This window comes from Phocoena sinus, chromosome X (assembly GCF_008692025.1).
Source record: "Phocoena sinus isolate mPhoSin1 chromosome X, mPhoSin1.pri, whole genome shotgun sequence".
Taxonomy (NCBI): Eukaryota; Metazoa; Chordata; class Mammalia; order Artiodactyla; family Phocoenidae; genus Phocoena; species Phocoena sinus.
This window is the reverse complement of record NC_045784.1, coordinates 47,782,666-47,808,327: the sequence shown is the minus strand read 5'-3', so window position 1 is coordinate 47,808,327 and position 25,662 is coordinate 47,782,666. Positions and strand designations below refer to the sequence as shown.

The window sequence follows — 25,662 nt, the reverse complement described above, 5'->3', positions numbered from 1 at the left end:
AGAATAAAATGAAAAAGCAGAATTACTTGTCAATGACAATTTGTATTCAATGATTCTTTGTTCAAGTGACCCTTCAAAGTCTTACTCAATTTAACAAATATATTCTGACACCTATTTTGTGCCTAGCTCTGTATGGGGAAATGTTGGAGAAATGGCTCGGATGCAGTCCCACCTTCGGGAAGCAACCAGGCTAAAGAGGAAAAAACCCAACCACACCTCAAGTTAGAATGTAGTAAGTGCCCACCAAAGAAATGCAGCATAAGTGACAGAGGCTGAGGGGATGGTGGTGGTCAACATACTTCTGCTGATGGAAGGGTCATTCCTGACTGAACACTGGAAAAGCAGAGAGCATACCTGGGCACCCAAAAGGGTGTCTATTTGGCTGTAATAGAATGTACATGTGGTCAGTAAAAGGTAATATTGACAGGAAGCTCACTATGTGCCACATACCTTTCTAAGTATACACATATATGTGTGTTATACATATACATACATATGTATATGTATACATGTACTCACACACACCTGTGTATTAACTCATTTAATCCTTGCAACAATGTCGTTGACAAACAAGGCACGTAAGGTCACACAGCTAGTAAGCAGTAGAATAAATGAGAACCCAAGCAGTCAGGATTCTGTATGTATGACTACCTGCTACACTACAGTGGGTAAAAGGCAAGGCTACCACACTGTACAACTATGGGGTTGCGGGGGTGGGAGGGGGCACCATTTACAACATAGCACTCCTAAATGGAGCTGTGCAATTGAGTGGCCCTACTCAGGGCCCTGAACCTGAGCCTAGAATTTGCAGTATGGAGTAGGGAACTACTGCTGGTCCTTGAGGAAAAATGGTATGTTCTGGGGCTTATGGGCTCAGTGAGAAATATCAGGGGATGGCCTTAAACTCACAACTTTAAACTGATTTTCCTATAAGCACTGGGGGGACTTTCGAAACTATGTGAAGATGGGAATGGCGTGATTCCTACCACTGCCCCAATGCAGGCCTCATCATCTCTTACAGAGCTCAGGCAACAGTTTCCTTCCTGGACTTCTTACCTCCACTCTGGCTCCTTTCTTTCCAACTTGATTTTTACCCCAGCCACTGGAGTGATAGTTCTAATACATAAACTTGACCATGTTGCTTCCCTGCTTAAGAAACCCTTCCAGATATTATATAGCCATCAAAAATGAAGGACAGAGGATTTCCCTGGTGGTCCAGTGGTTGAGAATCCGCCTTCCAATGCAGGGGACGTGGGTTCAATCCCTGGTCGGGGAACTGAGATCTCACATGCCGCGGGGCAACTAAGCCCACATGTCACAACTACTGAGCCCCCACATGCCACAACTAGAGAGAAGCCCTCGTGCTGCAACGAAGAACCCACATACCACAGTGAGGATCCCGTGTGCCACAACTAAGACCTGATGCAGGCAAATAAATAATTTTCTTTTTTAAAAATGAAGGACTGTTCTTTAAGTAATCATGTGGAACAATCTACAAGATGAATTTGTAAGTGAAATAAGCAATGTGCAGAACAATAAAAACAGCATACAACTATTTGAATTGAAATAGATCTGTTGGGACTTCCCTGGTGGCTCAGTGTTTAAGAATCCGCCTGCCAATGCAGGGGGCATGGGTTCAAGCCCTGGTCCGGGAAGATCCCACATGCCGCGGAGCAACTAAGCCTGTGTGCCACAACTACTGAGCCTGCACTCTACAGCCTGCAAGCCACAACTACTGAAACCTGCACACTTAGAGCCCGTGCTCCACAACAAGAGAAGCCACTACAGTGAGAAGCCCATGTACCGCAACGAAGAGTAGCCCTCACTCACCACAACTAGAGAAAGCCCACGCACAGCAATGAAGACCCAACACAGACATAAATTAATAAATAAATAAAATTTTTTAAAAAAGCATTGAAATAGATCTGTTATCTGCTTTTATATATATGTGTGTATAAAGATGGAGTAGCTCTGAAAGGACACTCAGGAGGGGGCAGGGTGGCTGGGAGAGAGAAGCAGGAGAGAGATTTACTTTTACTTTTACTGTATACCCTTTACCTTTCCTTTTTTTTTTTTTTTTTTGGCCACTCCACACAGCTTGTGGTGGGATCTTAGCTCCCCGACCAGAGATTGAACCCAGGCCCTCAGCAGTGAAAGCATGGAGTCCTAACCACTGGACCGCCAGGGAATATCCTACCTTTTCAATTTTATACCATGTACCTAATCAAAAAATATCTTAAATAAACAAAATGGGAAAAAATATTTAAACCCTTTGCCTCCCCTCCCCCACAAAACATAAACAACTTTCAGTGTTTACCTATTACCCATGGTTTAAAGTCAAACTCAAGGCCTTCAATGATCTGACACCAGATTCATCTTTCCCCACCTCTACCCTCACTCCAGCCACCTCAGACCACTAGTGATTTCTGCAAAATAACACGCTCTCACCCTTTTGGGTCTTGGCACGTGCACAGGCTGAGCCCCTGACCACAGGTTGCTGCCCGCCTTGCCCAGAGAATTCCTCAACCTTCAAGACGTGGCACAAGCATCAAGGCCTCCTGGAATACTTCCCTGACCCACAAGTAGTATAGGTTAGTTAGGGCCCTTAGATCCATGCTTTCCCAACCTCTGCCCCCAACCCCAGCCTGTGTGTCTCCCATCACAGTGTAGATATCTGTGGTTGAAACCACTAAACTGTGACTTCTTGAAGGGCAGCGATGGGGGACTGGCAGATGTAGAGGCTGAAAAAGCCTCCAGAGATCATAGCAGAGCATATCTACTTGATCCTGGGGAGCCATGAAAGGGCAGGTGACCTTTGGGACCTGACATATGGAACAAATGTCCAGGTGGGAGACAACTGGAAGGTTAGGCTAGGGTTACAGGAATGGTAGGAATAGAAAGAGGCCAAGAGCATCTCTTAAGATTTAGGAAGGAGAAGCCACAGACTTGGTGACTGACTGTATATAGGATCCAGGATACTAGTTAGAAGGAAGGAAGAATCAGGGTTGCCCAGGTTTGTAACTTAAAGAAGCAGGTGGATAGACAGGGATCCTGTTCTCTAGGCTAGAGCTGGGCTGGGAAAGCTACTTGAGAAAGCATGCCTCCTCCTTGGACCTGCCCTTGCTTGGCAAAGGATGCACCCTGCCTAGCACCCAGGGAGCCCACAGGGTATGAATGAACAACCCGCATCTCCCCAATATTATAGGCGGACCTTGTGGGAGCCAGGTGGAAGGGACTGACCATTTCCCAGAGCTCGGGGTAGAGGAGAGTGTTGCCATGAAGAAAGAGAACAGGTACCTTATACACCGTGGTTTTATTTTCCATGGCATCTGCTATTTTCACCATAGGAGAATGGAGCCACTTGATCTCCATTTCGAGAGGGTCCATGTCACCCAACAGCTCATCAGGTTCTCCAGTGGCCAAGCCTTTAACAATAAATACCACTGTAAGGGCCCTGGCTCCTCCCTGCTACTAGCCCCCTGGTCAGGCCTCAGTGGAAAGGATATGTGGACGCTGCCCAGGGGAGTCAGGAGGGAAGGCTCTTTTATTCCTGCTGGGAGGCCACATGACAAAGGATTCAAGATGTGGGTTTTGCAGTAGGGTACTCGCCTGCTGGGAGCTGGTCTTGGAGCCTCAGCTTCCTCATCTGGAAAATGAGAATGCCACAAGCCCTATAACAAAGGGCTGCTGTGAATTACAGCAGAGGGTACCTGAAATGCACTGGCCTGAGACACTGCTCTGTAAATGGCAGCGACTGGGATTCCCTCCCCAGGACCGGGCCTCTCTCCCTCTCTCTGGTGCCTTGCCTAGAGCTGGCCTCCACTGCAAACCACAAATGTGTCCATTGCCCTGGGCCTCTAATACCTAATCACTCTTCAAGATTCAACACTAGGGCAACTAGGAAATTCTCACTATTAACCACTCCCTCTTCTCAATTTCCGGGACCTCAATCTTTTGCCAAAGTACATTCTCACTGCCAGAGCCCTGCTTGCCCTCACACACAGCCAGAGTCAAGCATCATCATAAAAATGTGAGCATTAATTCCTCCCAACTACCCACTTAATAGAAAAGCAAAGTTCAGAAAAAGGGCTGACTTGCCCAAAGCCACATGGGGGTAGGCAAGCCTCTTGTCCTCATTTGTAATCTAAGCACACTAAAAGGCCCAGAGAAGGAAAGCTACTGGCCCTCAAGAGAAACAGGGTAACTAGAAGCCAGGCCAGCCAAGGCTTTCTCCACTACCCCAGAGTGTCCACAGACAGGCCCAGAGATCACTGGGGACCTTTCTTGGGTGGGATAGAGAAGAAAGGAGCCATCAACCAGAGCTGCAGATGGTAGAGTATCTGAAGAGAACAAACTTCCTACAGGAGTTTCTGAAAGTCATACCTCTATACCTCAACAAATAACCATCTTAATAACAGCTAATATTTACCAAGCATGTACTATATGCCAGGCAGTGTTTTTACATATCAAATAAGTCTTCACAACTATCTTATCAGGTGGGTGCTATTGTCCCCATTTTACAGATGACATCATTGGACATGGAGAGCTTAAGAACTCTCCACACAGGTGTGTACAGGACCACACAACTAACAAAACTCAAATTTTAATCCAGGCAGTCCATTCTTTTAACCACTTAGATACTGAGTTGGGAGAATCTTCAAAACAAGGCAAGAGAGCTGGTTTGAATGCCACGTCTGCCTGTCAATGACCATGCACCATTTAGCAAATATCACCTTTCTGTGTCTCAGATGCTCACCTGCCAATGTGGATAAAAGTAAAAATCTAGAAATGGACATGCAATGGCTGTGACAAAACCTGGACCAAAATGAGAGAAGGGGTTTTTGAGAGGAGTATCTCAGTCCACTCCAGGCCTCAAGAGATGGGGAAAGGAACCTCACACTTCGTAAATACCTCACCATGTTCCAGGTACTTTGCTGATTTTTTTCCTATCTACCAAGAGCCCACAACCAGCTGCCTCCCTACCCCACCCCACCCCCATATTCCCATGACCCAGATTACAATTCTCCACCTTGTGGGAAAAGACATTAAGGTTAAAGCTAGTTAAACAGTTTTCCCCAAGTCAGAGCAGGGGGAGGTCAAATGTAGGACCTGTTGTCAGGTCTGTGTGGCTCTACTAGGGCAGGACCAGGTGCCAGGCAGGCCAAGCTACTCGCCCTTACTTACATTCCATGGTGTCCTCATTGGCCTGCTCAGTATCCTCAATGTCGAAGACCTCAGTCATCTCCTTAATGATCTCAGCACTGAGATGGGCAGGCAGAGTGTGGGTAGAGGGTGGGAGTGTATAGAAGCTGATCTTCCCGCTGAATTGGGAGGTGGGAAGAAATTGGTGATCTCATTAAGACAACAAATGACCAATCAAAGAGAGAATGAGTTCTCAGGTCAGAAACAGTGAGGGTCAACTAGAAAACCCAGACAGTTGCTTCTGAACAAGAGGTTGAGCTGCTGGATAATCACTGGGCATAAGTTGCCAAGCAGGATGTGACCTGGTGCCTTGGACTTCCCTACCCAAGAAGTTAGGCTGCCCCGCCGCTGCAGTGAACACAGATGATCCCCTTCATGGAGCCTGACTCCCAGCAGGCTTCACCCTTACGCCTAGCCCCCTCCTCACCTCACCCAGTCAGCCAGGACAGCTTTGGCTGCCTGCTCCTGACTGTATATGCCCCCCTTCTTCTTCTTCCCTAAGCGGTGGGCCACTGCAGTCAGAAAGTGCTCAGTGGTCTGGAACCCAGAGACACCGTAATAGCTGGAAATCTGGTGAAGAGAGGAAGAAGAGAAATCATGAGGAAGAACGAGGGGCCCTTGGAGCAGGGTAGGGCATAAGCAAGAGGCCCGCGTACCTCCTCCAGGTTGCAGCGCTGAAGAATGGTCTCCACTGGGGTCACAGGATCCGCCAGCTTCTGCACATGAATGCAGTTGCACAGGATGGTGCCCACCTCCGAGTTGGGTCCTGGGACAATGCCCGGGGCATCCAGCAGCCTGATGAATTTGTCCAGGTAGACCTCCTGCATGAACCTGGGGTGGGAGAGGGGAGATATGAGGACACAGGACGGTGATAAGCCCAGATGTGCCTGGCATCTTCTAGGCTCCAAGCACCCAGTTGAGAGAAGGGGTGGGACAGATGGCACACAGGTGAAGGCGGAGAGATATGGGGTCTGATTCTAGTCTAGCCTCCACCACCGGGGACTGAGCTGCAGGACCACAGGCAAGCTTCTGACTCTCTGAGCCTGTTGCTTCACCGAGGAAGTGAAGCTGCTTATTCAGAGCCCAATCTTGCATGGTGTCAGGGAGGCTTCAAGGAGCTAAGTGGGGGAAACACCCAGCTGGGTGCCTGACCCACAGCCAGGGTGTGCCAGGTAAATGAGGGCTATTAGTGAGACTCCCATGCCCAGGGAAGAATCAAAGGCTGGTCCAAGATAAGGGACAGGGGCTGAAGGCGTGGGAATTGGGGGAATGGTAGGGTGAAGGATCTGTGAAGTGGGGGAGCAGGCAGGTGCTTACTTGGTGACGCCAGGAACGGCTCCCACACTGCACGCACGGCTGCGCTTCAGGCTATTGATCAGGCTGCTCTTCCCAACATTGGGAAGGCCTACAAAGGAGCAGATGGCTCAGGGCAGGAAGGGTCCTCAAGAATATCTGGGACAGCCTGTGTGTGGGAGGCCCAGGCAGGAGCAGTGTGACCAGGCCATGGGGGAGCCAAAAACAGAGCCTGGCCTCCTGCCTTCCCATCCAAGGCCCTGACCAACCCCCTCCATGGTCTTTCTACCCCTCTCCTCCATATGTGAGCAACCTGGCTAGACGTGTCCCTCTCTCTAGATGTGGCACTCACCTCCTACCTACAAACAGCCTGGGAAAGATGCTCAATGCAAGGCCTCTGTGACAAAATCCAGTGGAGGGTGGACACTGGGAAATGTTGTAAGACAGAATCATCCATCCTGGTATATAATTCACCTGGCAGGGGGTGGGGGGAGCTCATCTCCAGATGTCAGTCTCTGAGCAGCTTTCTGCCTGTGGTGCGTGTTTTTCTGTTTGGGCATCTGTGAGCACGTCTCAGCCTATGGATGTCCTTGTCTATTTCTTCCTCACTGGGTCTCTCATTCCCACCATTCTCTTTCTCTGTGTGCTAGAACTTACACATGTACTGCTCCCTCACAGATGTGCCTGTGTATATATCCCTCATGTATAGAAGTCTCGTATATCTTCTGTCTCGTGGTTGTTCTCATTCTAAATACCACTGCTTTTCCTATTCCTGTCTTTCTCACTCCATCTTTTTCTCTATCATATCTTTGTCTGTGTATCTCTGTGTATCTAAGCACCTCTTTCTCTGCCGGTTTGTCTCACTGTATCTCATTCTGGCCATTGTCCTTTCTCTCTAATTCTCCCCACCCCGCCAATTCTACCTCTTTGTAATTCCCTCTATGTCAACTCCTCTCAGCTCTTTCTGTACATGTTCCTTTTCTTCATGAGCTTGTCTCTCTACATGTATGTCCTTCCGTACGTGTTCCACTGTGTCTCTTTTTCTCTGTGCCTCCCTAATGTCCTCTGTATCTCTATTTGTCTATATATACATATATATCCGTCTCATCATAGACGTGTATCTGTCTCTGTGACTCTGGGGTGTGACTATGTCTGAGGGTCGAGTGTATCCGGGCACGTGTCTCTCCGTGGCTCTGTTTCATTGGAGAGGGGAAGCGGAGTTGGGTGAGTGTATGGGAAGAGCTTGGTCTGCATGTATTTTGCCTCTGGGTCTGTACATGTCTCCATACACGTGGATGTGTACATGTGTTTGTGGATCTGTATGTGTGCATAGGTCTGGGGGTGCATTCCTCTGTGTCTGCATCTTTGTTCCTGCCTCTATGTGTATCTCCCTCTGAATCTCTCTCTATCCCTGTGTTTGACTCACTCATTCTTTCCTTGGGCATGCATGTCTGCCTCTCTACTTACATGGGAGGGTCTCTAGCCCTCTTATGTCTCTCTGCAAGTCTCTGTGCACACTTCTTTGTGATCATATCTCCCTCTCTCTGCATGCCTCTGTCATTCACATCTGTCTTCCCTTTCCACTCCCCACCAATCCCACCATTTGGCTTCGCAAATCTTCTGTGTTTATTCAGGTATGCAAATCTATACCTTTTTCTCAGTGTCCACCTTCACTTCCTCTCCCTGCGGGTCTATCTCTGCCTCTCTCAATTTCCCTGTTCCCTTCCCACCAGCCTTCCCTCAGTACCCTGGGTTCCAGGTTTGAGCCTCAGCTCTGCCTTGTCTCACCCAGGGCTGAGCCCTACAAGTCCCTTTCCCTCCTCTGAGCCCCAGTGTTCTTATCTATGAAAGGAAGGTGTTCACCCCTCCCTCCCACAGCTCTGGTAGAATGAGATGGCGCCAACTCCAAGCCCAGCCCCACACTTTTGGTCCATGGTTCTAACACTCAAACCATGGTGGTGATCCTAAGTATGCCTTCCCACGTCCACCTATCCAAATTACAAATCACAAGACCCTTCCTGAACAGTTCCTCTCCTCCCCCCACAAAAGTAACATGAAGTTCCCAGAATCCTTTGCCCCAATGAAGCCCCTGCACAAGGAAGAAGCCTGGGTCCCATGACCTCCCCCAAGGCCTTACCCACAACGCCCACACGGATATGGGTGCGCACTTCACCCAGGCGGCAATAGTTCCCCAGAACCCTCATGAGATTTTCAGCTCCAAAGCAGGCTTTGCTTTTCAGCAGTGACTCAGAGGCTTGATCCACTGGCACACTGCAGCGATTCTGGAAAATGAGGGGTATTATAGAAGAGGCATCAGGTGGGAGATGTGGTCTCAGCTCAGATTTCCAACTTTCAGGGCCACCTCCCTGTGATCACTGAGACCCCCCAGCCTGAAGCAGAGGGCTTCTCACATAGGCCCTGAATACCTGCCATTTCCCTGCTTCCACAAGGCCTATTTTTCCACTGTCTTTGCACTTCCAGTCTTCTCTGTCCCTGCCTGTCTCTTGCCTCCCTCAGCAGGGGCAGGATAGCATCCTTGCCTCAAGGCAGGCCAGGTTTGAGTTCAGCTCTGCCTCTCACAGGCGTGTGCCTGGCAAATTCTGATTTCATTCTCTGGGCCTCAGTGAACCTCGCCTACACAGTGCAGACGTTTGCCTCCCTGTCTGTGGAGAGAAGAGATGGTGCCTGGCCCACATAAAGTCTACCTTCCCTTGATTCCTCACACAGGTCAAGGTCATTTCGGCCTCCATCTCCTTACTCCTGATGCTACCTCCTCTGCCTACAATGCCCTTTCGGCTCTTCTTCTGTCCTTACTTACGTACCACAGTACTTCAAAATAGGAATTGACTTAAATATCTATTAATAAGAAACAGATTAAGGAGCTATATCCTTGAAGTGGAACACAAATGAAAGAAAACTGTTAAAAAAGGATGCTTATCACATTTTTGCCATGAAAAAGGCCAAAAAATTATAAAGGAGATATCATGTTTCTCCGAGATGAACGAAGATTTAAATGTTTAATGATATCAAATGTTGGCAAGGGTGTAGGGAAATAAGCCCTCTCACACATCCCATTAGTGGGAAGATAAATTGGTACAGCCAGTGAGGGGTGGGGGTGGAGGAGGTGGGGTGCTGGGGAGCAATTTGTCAGTGACTAGGAAAATGTAAAATGCAAAAAGCCTATGACACAGCCACTCTACCTCTCAGTGCCCAACCTACACAAACACTTGCCCACTAGCCAAGACGTGTAAGAGTACATATTGTAGTACTGGTTGTAATGATAAAAAAAATTGGAAACTAATTTTATTTAGCATCAAAAAGGTAGAACTCTATAGAAAGATCTTCAAGAAAAAAAAATGCAGGATGACATATGATACTCGTAAACACTATTTTCTCTTTATAAACACATCCACATATAATATAAAGCACAGAAAAATATCTGGAAGGATACACACCAAACTAACAATGGTGGTTACTTCTGGGTATGGATAAAAGAGATTGGAATTAGAGGTATCAGCGTAAGGATATTCAAGCTTCCATCTATACAGTTGACCCTTGAACAACACGGGTTTGAACAGCACAGGTCCATTTATACGCAAATTTTTCACTAGTAAATACTATAGTACTACATGATTTGCAGTTGGTTGAATCTGCAGATACAGAACTGCAGATATGAAGGGCCAACTATAAGTTATACACAGATTTTCCATTGTGCAGAAGGTGGATGTCCCTAACCCCTGTTTAGTTCAAGGGTCAACTGTAATTGTTTTTATTTTTTCTACTTTATTTTTTTAAATAAATAAGTTTTATACCTGGTGCAAAATTGAAAAAACAAGTGTCCCCCAGGACCCAGTTTCTCTCCATCAAAGCAACAAATGTTTCTGTATACTTTAATATCTTACACGGAAAACACATTTCTATGTTAATAATATAATTAGAAAACAGTGTAGCCCCAGGCTACCCTGAAAGAGGCTAGATGTCCCTGGCCCCAGCTTACCAGGTTTTTGACCTGATGCTGGGTGCTGGCCTTGAAAGCCACAATTGGCAGCTCATTCCGAAGGTATTCCAGCCACTTCTCCACAACCTCCTTGGGGACCAGGTCTGGGGAAAATAGGAACAGAGAGGACTGGAAAGGAGAACATCACCTCGATGGCTCACTCCAAAGATGCAGCCACCCACATCCAAGACTTGGCCCACCTCCTGCCAACAGATATCTCCCTAGCACTGACAGTCCCTGTCCAGTCCCCAGGTTAGAGTTAGAAAGGACAGTCTAGTCTAGGGGACCAGTTGGCCCTCCCTGAGGAGGCCTCTGTTTCCTCAAAGAGAATGGGTAAACAGCTGTATGGTCCTAGATGCCTTCCTTCCAGACCAGGGGGCCCAGGGTACCAGAGGCCTCCCAAAGACAGTGCTTCCCACCCCTCCCTGGATCATTCTAGGTTGGGCCAAATGTCAAGAATAACCTTGACAAAAATGGCTACCATTTATGAAGAACTGAACATGTATGTACCAAGCACTTTATCATTAATTCTCCAACAATCCTGTGAGATTGGGACAATCACAGCCCATTTTACACCTAGAGAAACAGAAGCTCTCAGGTGACATGACTTGTCCAAGATCCCAGAGAAAACAGACAGCAAAACTGGGATGAGACCCAGACCTGAGTGACTCGTGAGCCGATGTGCTCTTCTGCCCCAGTGTCCGGGTTCCAGCTTGGGAGAAAAGAGGAACTCTCCAGGGTTGGCCAGTCACAGATAAAGCTCAAAATGGCAAAAACAGGGGACTGAAAGGCAGACAGGCTTTAACTCCATTCCCAACTTCTGCTGTACTGTGTGTGTGGTGTGTGTGTGTTTAGACAAGTGACTTCACCTCTCATATCCCTGGCTTTAAAAACTCGAACAAGAATTCCTACCTTGCACAACTGTTATGGATACCACTGAGTTGCTGGGTGTCAGGGTCTGGTCCAAGCTAGTTTTTCAACAAGTCCTGGTCCCTGCCTTGCCTTACCCAATACTGCCCAATACCCACCAATCTTGTTCAAGACCAGGACCAGCTTCTTGTTGCCTTCTGCCCGCAGGACAGTCTCCTCCATTTGGAAGCAGCGGCAGCCCAATGGGTCCCTGGCATCCAGGACTTCTAGAATCACATCAGAGTATTCCACCACCTGCAGGTCAGGGAATGAGGGATGAAGGCAGGGAAAGAACTGGGTAGCAATCAACAGGCCCATGAAAGAAGAGGTCTCCATCTTAGGAAAAACAGAAGCAGAGAGGAGACAGGACTGGATTGATGCCCTCCCTAAAGGGCCTTAAGAAATGCGCCCCTGGGACTTCCCTGGTGGTGCAGTGGTTAAGAATCTGCTTGCCAATGCAGGGGACACGGGTTCAAGCCCTGGTCCAGGAAGATCCCACATGCCGCGGAGCAACTAAGCCTGAGCACCACAACTACTGAGCCTGCACTCTAGAGCCCACAAGCCACAACTACTGAGCCCGTGTGCCACAACTACTGAAGCCCACATGCCTAGAGCCTGTGCTCTGCAATAAGAGAAGCCACCACAATGAGAAGCCCACGCACTGCAACCAAGAGCAGTCCCCGCTCGCTACAACTAGAGAAAGCCCATGCACAGCAACAAAGACCCAACGCAGTCAAAAAATAAATAAATGAATAAAAATTTTTTAAAAAAAGAAATGGGCCTCCATACCTTACGGAACTCCTTGTAATAAGCCTTCCTTGTGGCCTCATCATCCAACTGAGGAAACATATTTAATTCCTCCAAAACTTCCTCCTAAAGGGAAAAAAAGACAATGGTCCAGGGGAGGAAAGAGAGTGAGAGCTGTCTTTGGCAACCATGGGAGGCTGGGAGAGCCATGTGAGTCCCAACCCACCAAAGGACAGCTTGTATCAGCCAACAAAGCCAGGAACTAGAAGAAGAAAGGATAGACCCACATGGTCCATGTGTGTGCCTATCTGTAAGTGTGTGTTCGAGCACCAGCTAGAGGCCTGGGATTGCACCTGAGTGTATAAGGGAGGAATGTAAGAGGGAGGTATAAGTGAGAAAAACAATCTATGGGAAATGTGGGATGGAGGAAGCAAAATGTGTACTTTATATTAGAAAAGGAACTTTAAGTTGGAAAGTATATATTCTGTGAGATGAGACTATATGCCAGAAAGGCAGTAAGAAGTCCTAGAAAGAAGACTCTTCTCTTAACTTTCCCCTCACGTTCTCACTCCTTCCCTCCCCCTGTCCCCTAGTCCAACGCCTCCCCACTCCCAGACCCCAGTCTTTGGGTTCCAGCTTGGGAGAAAGGACCTAACCAGGGTTGTCCAGTCACAGATAAGGCTCTTCACCTCCCTCTCACCCTCCCTCCATGTCCCTACTGTTTCCTGTCCTCTCTGAACTGATTCTCTACTCCCCCTCCAACAATCTCACACCCTTCCTCTTTCCTTTTCACAGATCAATGGCAAAAGATGCTTTTGAGCAAACCTACACCAGTCCTACCCAGGGGCAAAGACTGCTCTCTTACCTTGCACTCAAACTCCTCCTGGCGTCGCAGGACATCCTGACAATAGCTTTCAATGGTCCTGCGTCGGTGTCTCTCTTGCTCCCGGGCAGCCTGCTGCTTCTCCCTCATCTCCTCAACCTAACAAGTGAACGCACACCAGGGCTGTAGCTGACTAGGTCTGCAGTCTAAGGTAGGGATGGAAGACCAAGAGTAACAGGGAGCAGGTGACAGAGGGAGAAAACAGTGTGACATGGCACAGGTGGGAGGAGCAGGGATACAGGAAGGGAGAAGATATGACAGCAAGAGATAAGGGGTTTGAGAGAAAGAAAAAGACAAAGAGATGAAGGAAGGGAAAGTATGGCAGACACTAATACCAGGAAGGTATGTGAAGCTGAGAGAGAATGTGTTCTAAGTAGCGGGAAGCACTTAAGACCAGAGAGGAAAAGAAAACAAGGTCCTGGGATGCTCCATCATTTACAGAGCAGCAAAAGAGACAGCAGAAAAGAAAGGACATCCAGGAGAGTGAGATGACAGGAAAGCCAAAGTGAGAGTGTTTCAAAAAAAAAATCATGGTCTCAAATGCTGAGAATTTGAATAACATGAGGGAAGAAAGTTATCCATGAGTCTGATGTCAGAGAACATGCTGGTGAGGCTGGCAGGGGTCATTCCAGTGGAGCAAGGAGAACATAAACCAGACAGCCATGGACTGGGAGGTGAGCAAATGGAGACACTAAATCAAGTATCAAGGCAACCGCCCTCTCTTCCCCTTTCCACAAACAGCCTCAACAACCCTAACAGTTCTGGCCTTTGCCTTTCAACATTTCTGTAGACCTGGCAGTCAAGCCAGGCCCTCTCTCTCCAAGGGAAAGGGCTTACCCTCTTCTTCTTTAATTCAGCCTCCCGATTGGCATGATCATTGGAGTGAACAAACTGGGGAGCGGAGGTCACTTTGGTGGCTGCTTTCTTCCCATTCTGCTTTGCAGGCTGGTCACCACACAACAGGGAAAAAATGAACAGACTTAATGAACTCATGGAAATCACCCTTCCCAGCGGGTGTTAAAGCTGCTCAGAAGTGTAGTTGTTGGGGGAAAGAGGAGAGAAGCAAACAAAAAGGGCTCTGTCCCCAGAGGTCTGCCCATCTGACTAGAAAAAGACCCTTCTTCCCCTAGCCAGGCAGGGACGTGCAGCCCTTGGAACAACAGTAACAGCATCACCTAGGCACTTGTTAGAAATACCAATTATCAGATGCCAAGACAGACCTACCAAATCAGAAACGCAAGGGTAGAGCCCAGCAATCTGTGTTTTAACCAGCCCTCCGGGTGATTCTGGAGGGCTAGTTAAAGTTTGAGAACCGCTGCTCTGACCCAAGTCCTACTTGTCCACAACTTTCCCAGCAGGACCAGGAGATCCAGGAGCTGGGGCCAAAGACTGTTTGAACTCCCCTCCTCTCCATGAGCAATAGGGACTTGGGAATTAGACAGACTCAAGTCCTAGCTGTGCTACCTTGAACCTAAGAACTTTCTCACTGAGGCTCAGTTTCTTCATCTAAAAAATAGGATGATGACAATCCCTAACCAAGGTAAACCAAGCACAAAGCAGTACATGGCTTGTGGTGGGAACTTAATAAATGCTGCTGCTTCTCTGCTGAAGCCACCCAGAGAGGGAGGGAAAGCCAGATCTACTGATTCCAATGCAGTGCTCTGTTTGGAGTCACCCAATATCTACCTGGTTTTGTGGGCCTCTTCTAGGGTGGGTAACCTGTTCCTGACCTTGTCACCAACAATGGGTATACCTTACCTGAGCATGGAAGCAACTTACCTTCTTGCAGCCTTTGGAACTTTTACCTGGCTTTTTATTTTCTAAAGAAAGAAAAAAAAGCCATCATCCACCTACCCAACATTTGTTGAACCTTAATGGAGGTCAGGCCACACTGGGAACCTAAGGAAGCCTCAGACACCATGTCTGTCTAGGCGCACAAGACAGACACGGAGCTGGCAGCAACAGTGTCAGAGGAGGTACTGGATATAAATGTTCGGGGTATTCAGTGCAAACTGGAACAATTCTTAAGGGAATCCTGTGAAGAGAGCAACTTGAAGGTGCGCTTCTGACTCCTTTCTCTCTTCCAACTTCTAGCTGGGGCAGCTCAACAATTTTGGCACCAGGCTGAGGTGGGGGGCTGGTAGCATGGGAAAGTGATCTGAGGGTTAGGGTTAGAGTTAGGGACCCTGGTTGGTCCCTGGTTAGGGACTCTGAGGAGTCCCAGCCAGCTAAGCCAGAGTAGATGCCCTCAGCACATGGGGAGAGAACTGTCCCTTCCTGCTGACCCTGCTCATGTCACTGCCTCCAAAGGGAATTGCGCTACACAGCTAAACTGCAACCTCCCTTTGATTTAAGGAGGAGAGAGTTCACCTTCTACAATCATGCCTTAACAAAGCCCAGCAACTTAAGGGGCCTCTTCCCACTTCAATGAGGAGTCCCGTCTGTCATCTCCTTCACAGCTGGCCTCTCAGAAAGAATGGCTTCCCTTAATTCTCACCATTTGCAAGGGGGCTAAAGGAATTCTTACGGGAGAGGTTCTGGAAGGTCAGGATATATGCTACAAACAAATATAGGAGCAGCTTGAGATTATCAGAGAACAGGCTCCCCAATCACACTAGGTGGTTCACGCCAAAGCAGAGTTAATGTAGGAAACAGAGGAGTTAAATACTACTGCAGGACTTCCCTGGTGGCACAGTGGTTAAGAATCTGCCTGCCAACGCAGGGGACACAGGTTCGAGCCCTGGTCTGGGAAGATCCCACATGCTGCAGAGCAACTGAGGCCGTGTGCCACAACTACTAAGCCTGTGCCCTAGAGCCCATGCTCTGCAACGAGAAGCCACTGCAATGAGAAGCCCGGACACCACAACGAAGAGTAGCCCCCACTTGCTGCAACCAGAGAGTAGCCCCCACTTGCCGCAACCAGAGAAAAGCCCACGCGAGGCAACAAAGACGCAACACAGCCAAAAAAAAATTTTTTTTAATAAATTAATTAAATAAATAAATACTACTGCAAGTTCTTAAAGAGATTCAAGAAGATACTTCAAATGAACTGTGTGAGAAAAAGATTCCCAAAATTTGATATTGAATAAAAATTCAATTGATGTAGTGAAAAACAGAACAGACATCACTAATAACCAAATTAATAAGCTAGAAGGCCAAGGGAAGAGCTTGCTTAAAACGGGACAAAAATCCAAAGAAAAGTAAAAACAGGGGCTTCCCTGGTGGTGCAGTGGTTGGGAGTCCTCCTGCTGGTGTGGGGTACTCGGGTTTGGGCCCTGGTCCGGGAGGATCCCACATGCCCCGGAGTGGCTGAGCCCGCGAGCCACAACTGCTGGGCCCACGCACCACAACTTAAAAAAAAAAAAAATGTAAAAACAGAAAATGGAGAATGGACTCAGGAGAGCTAGTATCTAAATTAACAGGAGTTCCAGAAAGAGAAAAGATACAAATGGAGAAGCAATTATTTTTTAAAATAATAGATGAAAGTTTCCCAAGTTGAAAACAGGACTGAGGCTTCAGACTAGAAAGGCACATGGAGCATCAAGATTAACAAAAAAGACATATGCCCTAGGCATACACTGATGAAATTTCTGAACTCCAAGGATAAAGAGAAAATCTTGTAAACTTCCAAATAGAAGGCATTCCCAACAAATGTTGAGAGAAGCAGACAGCCTTCTCAAATCCACAATTCTGAACACTTAAGACAGAAGAATAACCATTACAAAGTACTGAGACAAGGGACCGTGTTCCAAGCTAAATTCCTATAACTGATCAATATTTCACTCTTACATGAAGGTAAAAGACAGACATGTGCAAAGATTACCACCTGTGTTCCCTTTCTGGTAAAACTACTTGAGGAAGTATACCAGCAAAAATAAGTATAAAATCATGCTAAAGGTCTCACTTTAGAAGAGTAGGGCAAAAATAGTTATTTAACTTTAGTAAAGTGATAGAAAAATTTAGTTATATTTGATATAAATATGAATGCAATTACCAACGTAATTTTAAGTCCTGGTGGAGGATATTTTACCTTGTTAAACTTTTTAAAAGTAATAAGAAGAAACAAACAAAAAATATAAAATAAGATGGTAAAAATCAGAACAAACATATTAGTTATCATAATGAATGTGAATGGGCCGAATTTCCCCATAACAAAAAAAAACTCAGATCCCAAGTCTCCTTTTCTTCCAAAGTACTCATGTTGCAATGAAAAGAATGTGAGGTTTGGAAGGAACCAGGTCTGGCCATTTTACTCAACAGTTTCCATCAGCCTAACTTCCCTGGAAAATGAGGGCCTGCACTGGATACAGGCACACGATGAAAGAAAATACATCACTTAAAGTGGCGAAAAACATCTGCTTCAGAGAGGAGAAGGAGTGGGGAGGAGAAGCGAGGAAGAGGGTAGGGGTGCAGTCACCACTCACAACACTGCAACACCCAGGAGCCGCTGTTACTGTTTTTTAATAGCTTCAGAGAGAAAACAGCTACCATTTTTTAGCCAGCCATACCTAGGTTCCTGTTCTGGCTCAATAACTACCTAGCTATATGACCTTGAAAAATTTCCTTAAATCTCTCTGACCACCAATATCTCCATCCACCAACTCTCATATCAATACTCAAAGGTGGATCTCTCCATTCATCCATCATCTCCCATACTCTCACCCCACTACATCCCTGCATCCCCAGCCTGGCAGTGACTCTGCCCCCATCCTCCATCTACCCCCTGCATCCGACTTCCCACTATGCCCCCTGAAACTCCCACTTAGGAGATCAGCACTCCCCTAATTCTTCCATCTTTTCTTGGGAACAATTCCTCAACCTCCTGCCTTAATAGAGACTCAGCTCTCCCCTGAGGACACTGCTTCACCTGCAGGCTTGAAAGGTGGCTATTAGTTTATATTAACATGAATACCTTGGAGCCAGTAGGTGCAGGAGGTATCTTGCAGACTCACCACTGCCAAACCAATTTCTCCCTCTTGTTAAAAAAGAGGGGGGAGGGGGGAATCCCGCTTTTTTTTGAGACTGCTGCTATGCCTGCCACCTATGAGTCACTTTTCCTCTTTTACTGAAGCACCTAGTTCATAGCTTTTTTTTTCTTAATTATATTTTTTTAATTTTTGGCTGCATTGGGTCTTCGTTGCTGCACATGGGCTTTCTCTAGTTGCGGCGAGCGGAGGCTACTCTTCTCTGTGGTGCACAGGCTTCTCATCGCGGTGGCTCCTCTTGTTGCAGAATACGGGCTCTAGGTGCACAGGCTTCAGTAGTTGCAGCATGTGGGCTCAGCAGTTGGGGCACGCAGGCCCTAGAGTGCACAGGCTTCGGTAGTTGTGGCACGCAGGCTCTAGAGTGCAGGCTCAGTAGTTGTGGTGCACGGGCTTAGTTGTTCCGCAGCATGTGGGAATCTTCCCGGACCAGGGATTGAACCCGTGTCCCCTGCACTGGCAGGCAGATTCTTAACCACTGCGCCACCAGGGAAGTCCATAGCTTTACTATCAACTGAACTCCTGCCATCATCAACCTGGGCAACTTTGGTGATCACTGGGCCCCTTCCAACGCTCAGGTTTCCCACTTCCTTGACATCCCCATTCCATGTAGCCACCTGCCCACGCATTGCTATGGTGACATCTATGATCATCATCTATAACTGCTTGTACTTCAGAAAGCAATCTCAGACACCCCTCTCAACTATCTTCAAGCACATTTGTTCAACCTCCTAGAGACTTCCAAAACACTGGCGCCACTCGGTTCTTTATTCAACGGCCACCCTATTTCCCTCCCTGTGCAGCTTACATTCCAGTCTGTCATTACGAGGGATTACATACCTGTGCCACCAATCACTGATGGTTGTAAATCTTTTAAATGATAAAACATACCCTCCTTTTTAATAGCCATTCAAAAATGTACAACAGTTGAAACTGTATGTGAACACTCTTTCTAGGGCTTCTCAATAACCTTCCCAGATTTAATCATTATCATTACCATTTGGGTCCAAGGTATCTCTAGCCCAGGGTGCAGGGAGCTGCACCATGAAGCACCTCCCCCATCTTCCGCTGCAATCATCCTAGTTAGTCTGATCAAGACTTCAGTTGCAATTTAACAGTGAAAGTCTTTGTTTTGTGTGCACATGTAAAGTTTTTCTATTTAATTTAATGTTCACCATTTTCCCACTAATGCAGATATGTATGATTGTTCTTTAACAGGTAATACAGTCAGATGGTTCCAAAGTAAAACCATGTCAGATGTAGAAAACAAACTTATGGTCACCAGTGGGGAAAGTGGGGGAGATAAACTGGGAGATTGGGACTGACATATACACACTACTATATATAAAATAGATAACTAATAACGACCTACTGTATAGCATAGAGAACTCTACTCAATACTCTGTAATGGCCTATGTTGGAAAAGAATCTAAAAAAGAGTGGATATATGTAAAAGTATAACTGATTTACTTTGCTGTACACCTGAAAGTAACACAACATTGTAAATCAACTATACTCCAATAAAAATTATGAAAAATAAAACCATGTATTCTGAGAGATCTCCCTCCCACACTTGTCCCTAGCCACTGCAGTCCCCTCACCACAAGAAACCACTTTATTAGTTTGTGATGCATCATTCAGCTTCTTTATGCAAATACAAACATATATTCTTATTTCCCTCCATTTTCTCCCAGGGAAGGTAACATACTATGTACTCCTGTCAGCAACTTGCTTTTTTCACTTAACAAACCCTGGAGATCTTTCCATCTAATAGTTTTTCCATATAATAGTCTTTCCATATACTACTTCCTCATTTTTTTAAACTGCCAGGGTTCCTTTGTATGCATACACTCTATTTCACCAGGTAATTATTGTTTTTCATCACTATTAATAATTCTATTACCAATAAAAATTAGTTAAAAAATAATAATTCTATTATCTTGTATTTGATATTCTTAAATAGAGTATAATTTTGTTCACTTTTCTTGTGTTACGTGAAAAAATGATTATTTGCTTTTGGTATTAACATAACCAAAGTCTGATTCTTGATGAAATTTTTATGATTATATAAAGTAAGTGAATTTTTTTTTCACCAAGCCCTACATAGGCAGGGCCACAATTCACACAGAATACAAGGCCACTGGGTTGCACAATTCTCATCCAGTCTATCCAGTGTGCTATCCAAATGTTATCATTTTCTGCTTGGGCCATAGCAGGATAAAGGCAGGGAAGCACAGAACCAGACCTGTCCTACTGCCTTTGCCTTCCCTCTTATAAGGAAGAGTCCATGTATCACATTTGTCTTCTCCCTCTAGGCTATAAGCATCATGGTGGGAGGAGGGAGGGATTGAGTTAGCACTACTAAATGAGACATTCTAGTGCCTGGCATACAGTAAGTGCCAAATAGCTATGCCTGGTCATGCTGGGCCCTTGGGACACAAAGATGAACCAGATGTCAGTGAGAAGTTAACAGTGTTGTGAAAGAGACAGACCCAATCATAGAGTCAACAGCCCTGGTTCCTGTGGGTACACAGACAAGTAGAAACCAAGGGAGGAGGTTAACAGGAGGGATTCCCAGAGGAAATGATGTATAAGTTGAAATCTGAAAAACAAGCAAGAGTTATCCCATTAAAGGATGAAAAGGAAAGGGAAAGAGTCCTGAAGGCAGAAAGAACAGCAATTTATCCACACTGTCTGTTTCATAGGTAAGAAAAATCCAAAGCTCAAGAGAGATCAGACAATAATTCAGTGGTAGACAGTGTATGCATCCTCTGAGGGGCTAAACTCCAAAGAGAAATGAAGGCTGAATCTTTAAAGCTAATACTTACAGAGCACTTACTATGTGCCAGGCACTGTTCTAAGTGTTCTACCTATTTTAATTCATTAAATCCTCACAAAAACACTGGTAGGCAAATACTATTACGTTATTAAGTAGGAACTATTTTTACCTCTTCCCCCACTAGACTGAAGGTAAGTAACTTGCCCAAGGCCACACAAGTAATAAGTGGAACAGCTGAGATTCAAACTCAGGCTGGCTCCAGAGTCCATGCTCTTAACCACTACTACAATCTATGATACCAACTTAAAGGTACAACTTATAAAGAAAAATGCTAGGCTGTGTTGGGGTTATAGGCAGTGTAATATGGTATTTACTGCTATTCACCTGCAGTCTCTTTGTCAAGTCACTTAACCTTGCTGAGCCTCAGTTTCCTTATTTGTAAAATGGGTATGGGGGATAAGGGGAGCTGTACCTCAAAAGGAAGTTGGGAAGACAACAATAATACCATACGTAAAAGACAGACTGGGGCTTCCCTGGTGGCACAGTGGTTGAGAGTCCGCCTGCCGATGCAGGGGACACGGGTTCGTGCCCCGGTCCGGGAAGATCCCACATGCTGTGGAGCGGCTGGGCCCGTGAGCCATGGCCGCTGAGCCTGTGCGTCCGGACAATTTTTTTTTTCTTTCTTTTTGCGGTACGCGGGCCTCTCACTGTTGTGGCCTCTCCCGTTGTGGAGCACAGGCTCCGGACGCACAGGCTCAGCGGCCATGGCTCACGGGCCCAGCCGCTCCACAGCACGTGGGATCTTCCCAGACCGGGGCATGAACCCGTGTCCCCTGCATCGACAGGCGGACTCTCAACCACTGCGCCACCAGGGAAGCCCCATTCTGGGCAATTTTTAAAAATACTATGAATATTCATTAAAGCTTAGGATTGGGAAGAAGTGGTAAAAGAAACTCACTGTGTCTAAGTTTCACCATGATGACTAGCTTGAAAGCAGGTAGATTCAAATCTGCAGGCTTTTTTTTTCCTGTTGGAATGAGAGAAGAACCAATTTGAAGACAGAGAGAGGAACCACAATGCTATAAGCCCCTTCTGAGCCCCCTGAAGGCAAAATAAAATGTTAAAGAACATAATAAGGAAGCCCTAACAATTAGAGGAATCTGAGAGAAGGGGTTATACTGGAGCTGGCACCTGGTACGGCTGAGTATAATTAATTATAATAATATTACAGGGAAGGTAGTGTCACACTACCCAAAGGGAAATTAGGTCTAAACCTCTCTTCCTGGGTGGAGTCAGTGCCTCAATGCATCAGATATAGGATACCCCAGGTAAGGGACTAGCACTAAACCTCTCTAAGGGGAGAGTGGTATGCAAGGACAATCTGTTTCTACAAAGGGTATTAACTGCACCTCTTTTCCCCAAATAGGGGGTTCTCATTTACACTGGAAGTGAGAGGAAAAGACATATCCCAGGAATCTACCCTGGGGAAAAGGGACCTCAGAATAGGGCTTTTTATCTGTATGTCTATGTGGACTGAGGTCAGTGCAAAATCTTGGGGGAGGGGGGAAAAATGTGCACCTGTATGTATGGCTGGGGTCTGTTCCTTGGTGACAGGGGGGAGGAGGGCAGGATGCCTTTTGTCACTCTACTCCAGGATACAGAGGAACTAGATAAACCGGCACAGTGGCTGTGTGCATCTCCGCTGCATGGGAGAGGAGCACAAGTCTGTACATCTGTAAGTTGTGCAGGGACCGGGGCTGGGGGGTACTTTGAATCACTTTATCCTAGGGAGGGCCATAAGATGGGACTGATATACCAATCTCCACTACAAGGTGACATTAGTGCCATGCTAACAAAGGGGGGAATTATGCAGCTTTGCGTGAATGGGGTCTGCACCTTGCCTGCAGTGGGTTACTCTAGCCCCTTCCATGGGAGATGGGATGGGGCACGATCTGTTTATCTCGTGTACGGGTTGAAGTCAGCAGCGTGTTAATATTGAAGGAAAAGGACCTCTGGTTCTCTGCACGGGGGAGGGGGGAATGCAGCTATACATTCAATGGAACAGCCCTTACAGTAGGTGGTGGGGGGGGGTTCCTGTGGGTTTTTTTCCTGGATAGGGAGAAAAAGATCTGAGCTCCTCTACCACGGATAAGGGGGTAGCCCATATGCACGCACTATGGGGTGATCAGTGATGTCACTGTTTCTCAACATTGGAGGGCACCTCTCTGCTCCCTTGGGGTCTCTCCTTTCCTACAGTTGGTGATTCTAAATCCTTGGGGAAGGGGGGAGAGGAGGGATGATCTGTGTCTACCTAAAAAAGAGAATAAATCTGAGCCCTTCTTCCCCGGGGACCCCAGGAGAGGCAGTTCTGACTGTCTCTTCGTGGGTTAAGGTCTGCTGTTGTTTGCTGCAGGGCATTTTTGGTGGGTCAAACCTTTACAAATTCAGTATGCCAGCACCTGGGGAGGAGATGGTGAGATCTGATTTTCCATAATGGGGACTCACTCTAGCCTAGAAGGGGTAAATCTGCGTGCTTCTCTGTGGGATGAGACTTGTACCTCCAAACACATAGGGAGGGGTGGTCTACCGCTTCAGCAGGAGCGGGGGCGGGACATCGGTCAATTAGTTACACGGGGGCGAGGTAGGGAGGTCTCTAGGTCTTGACGCTAAGGGAAGGAGGCTCACTCCTCTGTATATTAAAATTTCGGAGCTCCTCTATTCTGGTGGTCAGGCGGGGGTGGGGGTAAATACATCAAAGCCTCTGCCTAAGGGAAAAGGTGCGCGCTGAGGCGGATCTGTGTGCCTTAGCGCCAGTAGAAATCTGCGCCGTTCAGCCTCGTGAGGAGGGAGATGTGTCTCTTTACGGGTGGGGTCGATGTCGCCACACCTTCGGGGTGTCCACGCCTGTCTACACCGGGAAAATACGGAATGGAACCTCACTACCCTAAAAGGAGGAGGGCACTCGACGCTTCTCCACACAAGTGGGGTCTGTAACTCTCCATACAGTGTGTCCAGAGGTCTATACCTGTCCAGATGAGGTGCGTCCGTGCCCCTCTACCCCGCAAGAATGTGTTTGGGCGCATGTCCACAGGCGAGCAATCCCTGCCTCTCATCCGGGCCCTTCTACCCTGGAAGGAACCCGACTCTTCACCTCTCTATTCCAGGGCAGAGGGCGCCACGGGTTTCACCTGAAATAGTTGATCCTTTCCGCGCGGCCGGCTGGGTGACCACTCACCACGAAAAAAGAGAGTCGTGTCTTACCTCCACTTCCGGCGGAGATCTGAGAAGAGAAGACAGTACAACACCGTCAGCCCACAGACTGCGCTCGCAGCATTAGACTTCGACTTCCGGATCCCAGCCTCGCTGTGAGCGTATCCGGGGGCGGGGCTTAGGATTGACGGCTCGCTCCCTCCCGTCCCTTCCCCGGGGCCGCGCTGGCCCCGCCTCCCGGACGCTCCGTAAGTAAGGAAATAGCCGAGTAGGGGAGGCGGCGAGGCGGGGAGGCGGGGAGGCGGCGAGGCGGGGAGGCGGCGAGGCGGGGAGGCGGGGAGGCGGCGAGGCGGGGAGGCGGCGAGGCGGGGAGCGGGGGAGGCGGGAAGGCGGCAGCGGCTCGTTGGCTGGTTTGGGCATATAACCTACTTGTAAGACAAGTTCTTGTCTGCGGGCTTCTGCCTGGCCCTAAATATGTGTGTTCTCGAATCTTAGTGACCAAGTGATCGCCAAGGCCGCATCAGACAAGGGTGGGGGGGTCGGTGCCTTTGTCTACAACGGAAGATGGCGACGGGCAGGGTGTGAGAAAATGGCCGCCAGGGTCACATGTTTTGCTGAGTATACCCACCTGAAATGACTAGGTTAGCTGCTCCCAGCAACCGTCCCGGCTTGCGGGGTCCCAGAGGAACCCTGAGGGAGTCACTCAGAGCTCTTTCTGCTGCAGCGCAGATCCACGGCCAGGCCTACAGACCGAAGAACTGGAAGCCTCTCCCACCCATTTGCCTTCTTCCCCTCCTCCTCCCTCCCTCCCTCAGGCCCCAGAGCAGAGTCTGCTGGAGGGAATGGATTTACCTCTGGAGTGGGGGCAAGTAAGAGTTTCTTCAGAAGCCATCTCAGGGAGCTCCTGACCTGGCTGGAGAATGAGGTCTCCCCCTTAAAAAAATAATTATTAGTCTGAAAATGTCTTCTTCCTGATAACTTAGTTCCTGCCACTCCTCTTCCTCTAGCCTAAACTTTGGGGTGAGGCCGAGCCCCTCTACCCCAAGGATATCAACCTCTAGCATATCCAGGCAGAAAATGACTCCCTCTGCCTACTCCTACCTCTTACGTACGAAGGACTCACTGCCCCTACATCCATGGAAGGCTTCTAAACTCTTACCCTAGAGAAACACAACTCCTCTGGACCCCAAACCAGCCCTAGCCACCTTCACCTTCGCCCCTGCATTAGCAAATTCTTCCTTTTTCTTTAAGACCTAACTCTTGTGGCTTCTATGAACTTTCCCAGCTGAGAGAGAAACTCAGAGCACCTTGTTGCATTGATCACTTAGTATTATAATCATTTATGTGGCTGTATCTCCTCACAGGAGAGTGAACTCCCTGAGACTAGGGGCCATATATCTTCGCGCCCTCAGCAGGACCCAGCACAAGACTGGTACAAGGCACGCTTCAGCAAATGTTTGTTAAATGGGTAAGTTTACGGGCCTACACCACAAATCAATGGGAAATGGACATTTTAGTAGATAGTGCTGGGAAATTTGGCTCACCATAACGAGAAAAATAAAACTGGATCCCTATTTATTTCCACATGAGAGGGTGGAGAATATCTTTGTGACCTAGGACTGTGGAAGGACTTTTTAAACAAAGTCCCAAATGCACAAAC

The 25,662-nt window shown here is 47.5% G+C and overlaps 1 protein-coding gene across 6 annotated transcripts in view; it reads right to left on the bottom strand.

The window, feature by feature from the left end:
* The window catches only part of GNL3L (G protein nucleolar 3 like), a 29,424-nt gene extending 5,251 nt beyond the window's left edge, over window positions 1-24,173 (bottom strand). The window contains exons 1-15 of one of the 6 annotated variants that reach the window (XR_004347987.1): window positions 24,054-24,173; window positions 21,751-21,819; window positions 14,811-14,851; window positions 13,869-13,976; window positions 13,014-13,130; window positions 12,191-12,274; window positions 11,521-11,656; window positions 10,493-10,596; window positions 8,633-8,777; window positions 6,520-6,607; window positions 5,859-6,033; window positions 5,630-5,772; window positions 5,185-5,321; window positions 3,298-3,425; window positions 2,449-2,571 (exon numbers count right to left, since the gene is read on the bottom strand). Coding sequence is in view for 5 of the 6 variants with exons in the window: in XM_032619194.1 (XP_032475085.1) it covers window positions 3,298-3,425; window positions 5,185-5,321; window positions 5,630-5,772; window positions 5,859-6,033; window positions 6,520-6,607; window positions 8,633-8,777; window positions 10,493-10,596; window positions 11,521-11,656; window positions 12,191-12,274; window positions 13,014-13,130; window positions 13,869-13,976; window positions 14,811-14,851; window positions 21,751-21,769 (1,425 nt within the window). In the remaining variant the exon portion in view is untranslated. Of the gene's footprint in view, window positions 1-2,448; window positions 2,572-3,297; window positions 3,426-5,184; window positions 5,322-5,629; window positions 5,773-5,858; window positions 6,034-6,519; window positions 6,608-8,632; window positions 8,778-10,492; window positions 10,597-11,520; window positions 11,657-12,190; window positions 12,275-13,013; window positions 13,131-13,868; window positions 13,977-14,810; window positions 14,852-21,750; window positions 21,820-24,050 lie in introns of all 6 variants that reach the window. The other 5 variants (XM_032619194.1, XM_032619190.1, XM_032619191.1 and 2 more) reach the window with 5 other exon arrangements.
* Window positions 24,174-25,662: the final 1,489 nt, after the last annotated feature.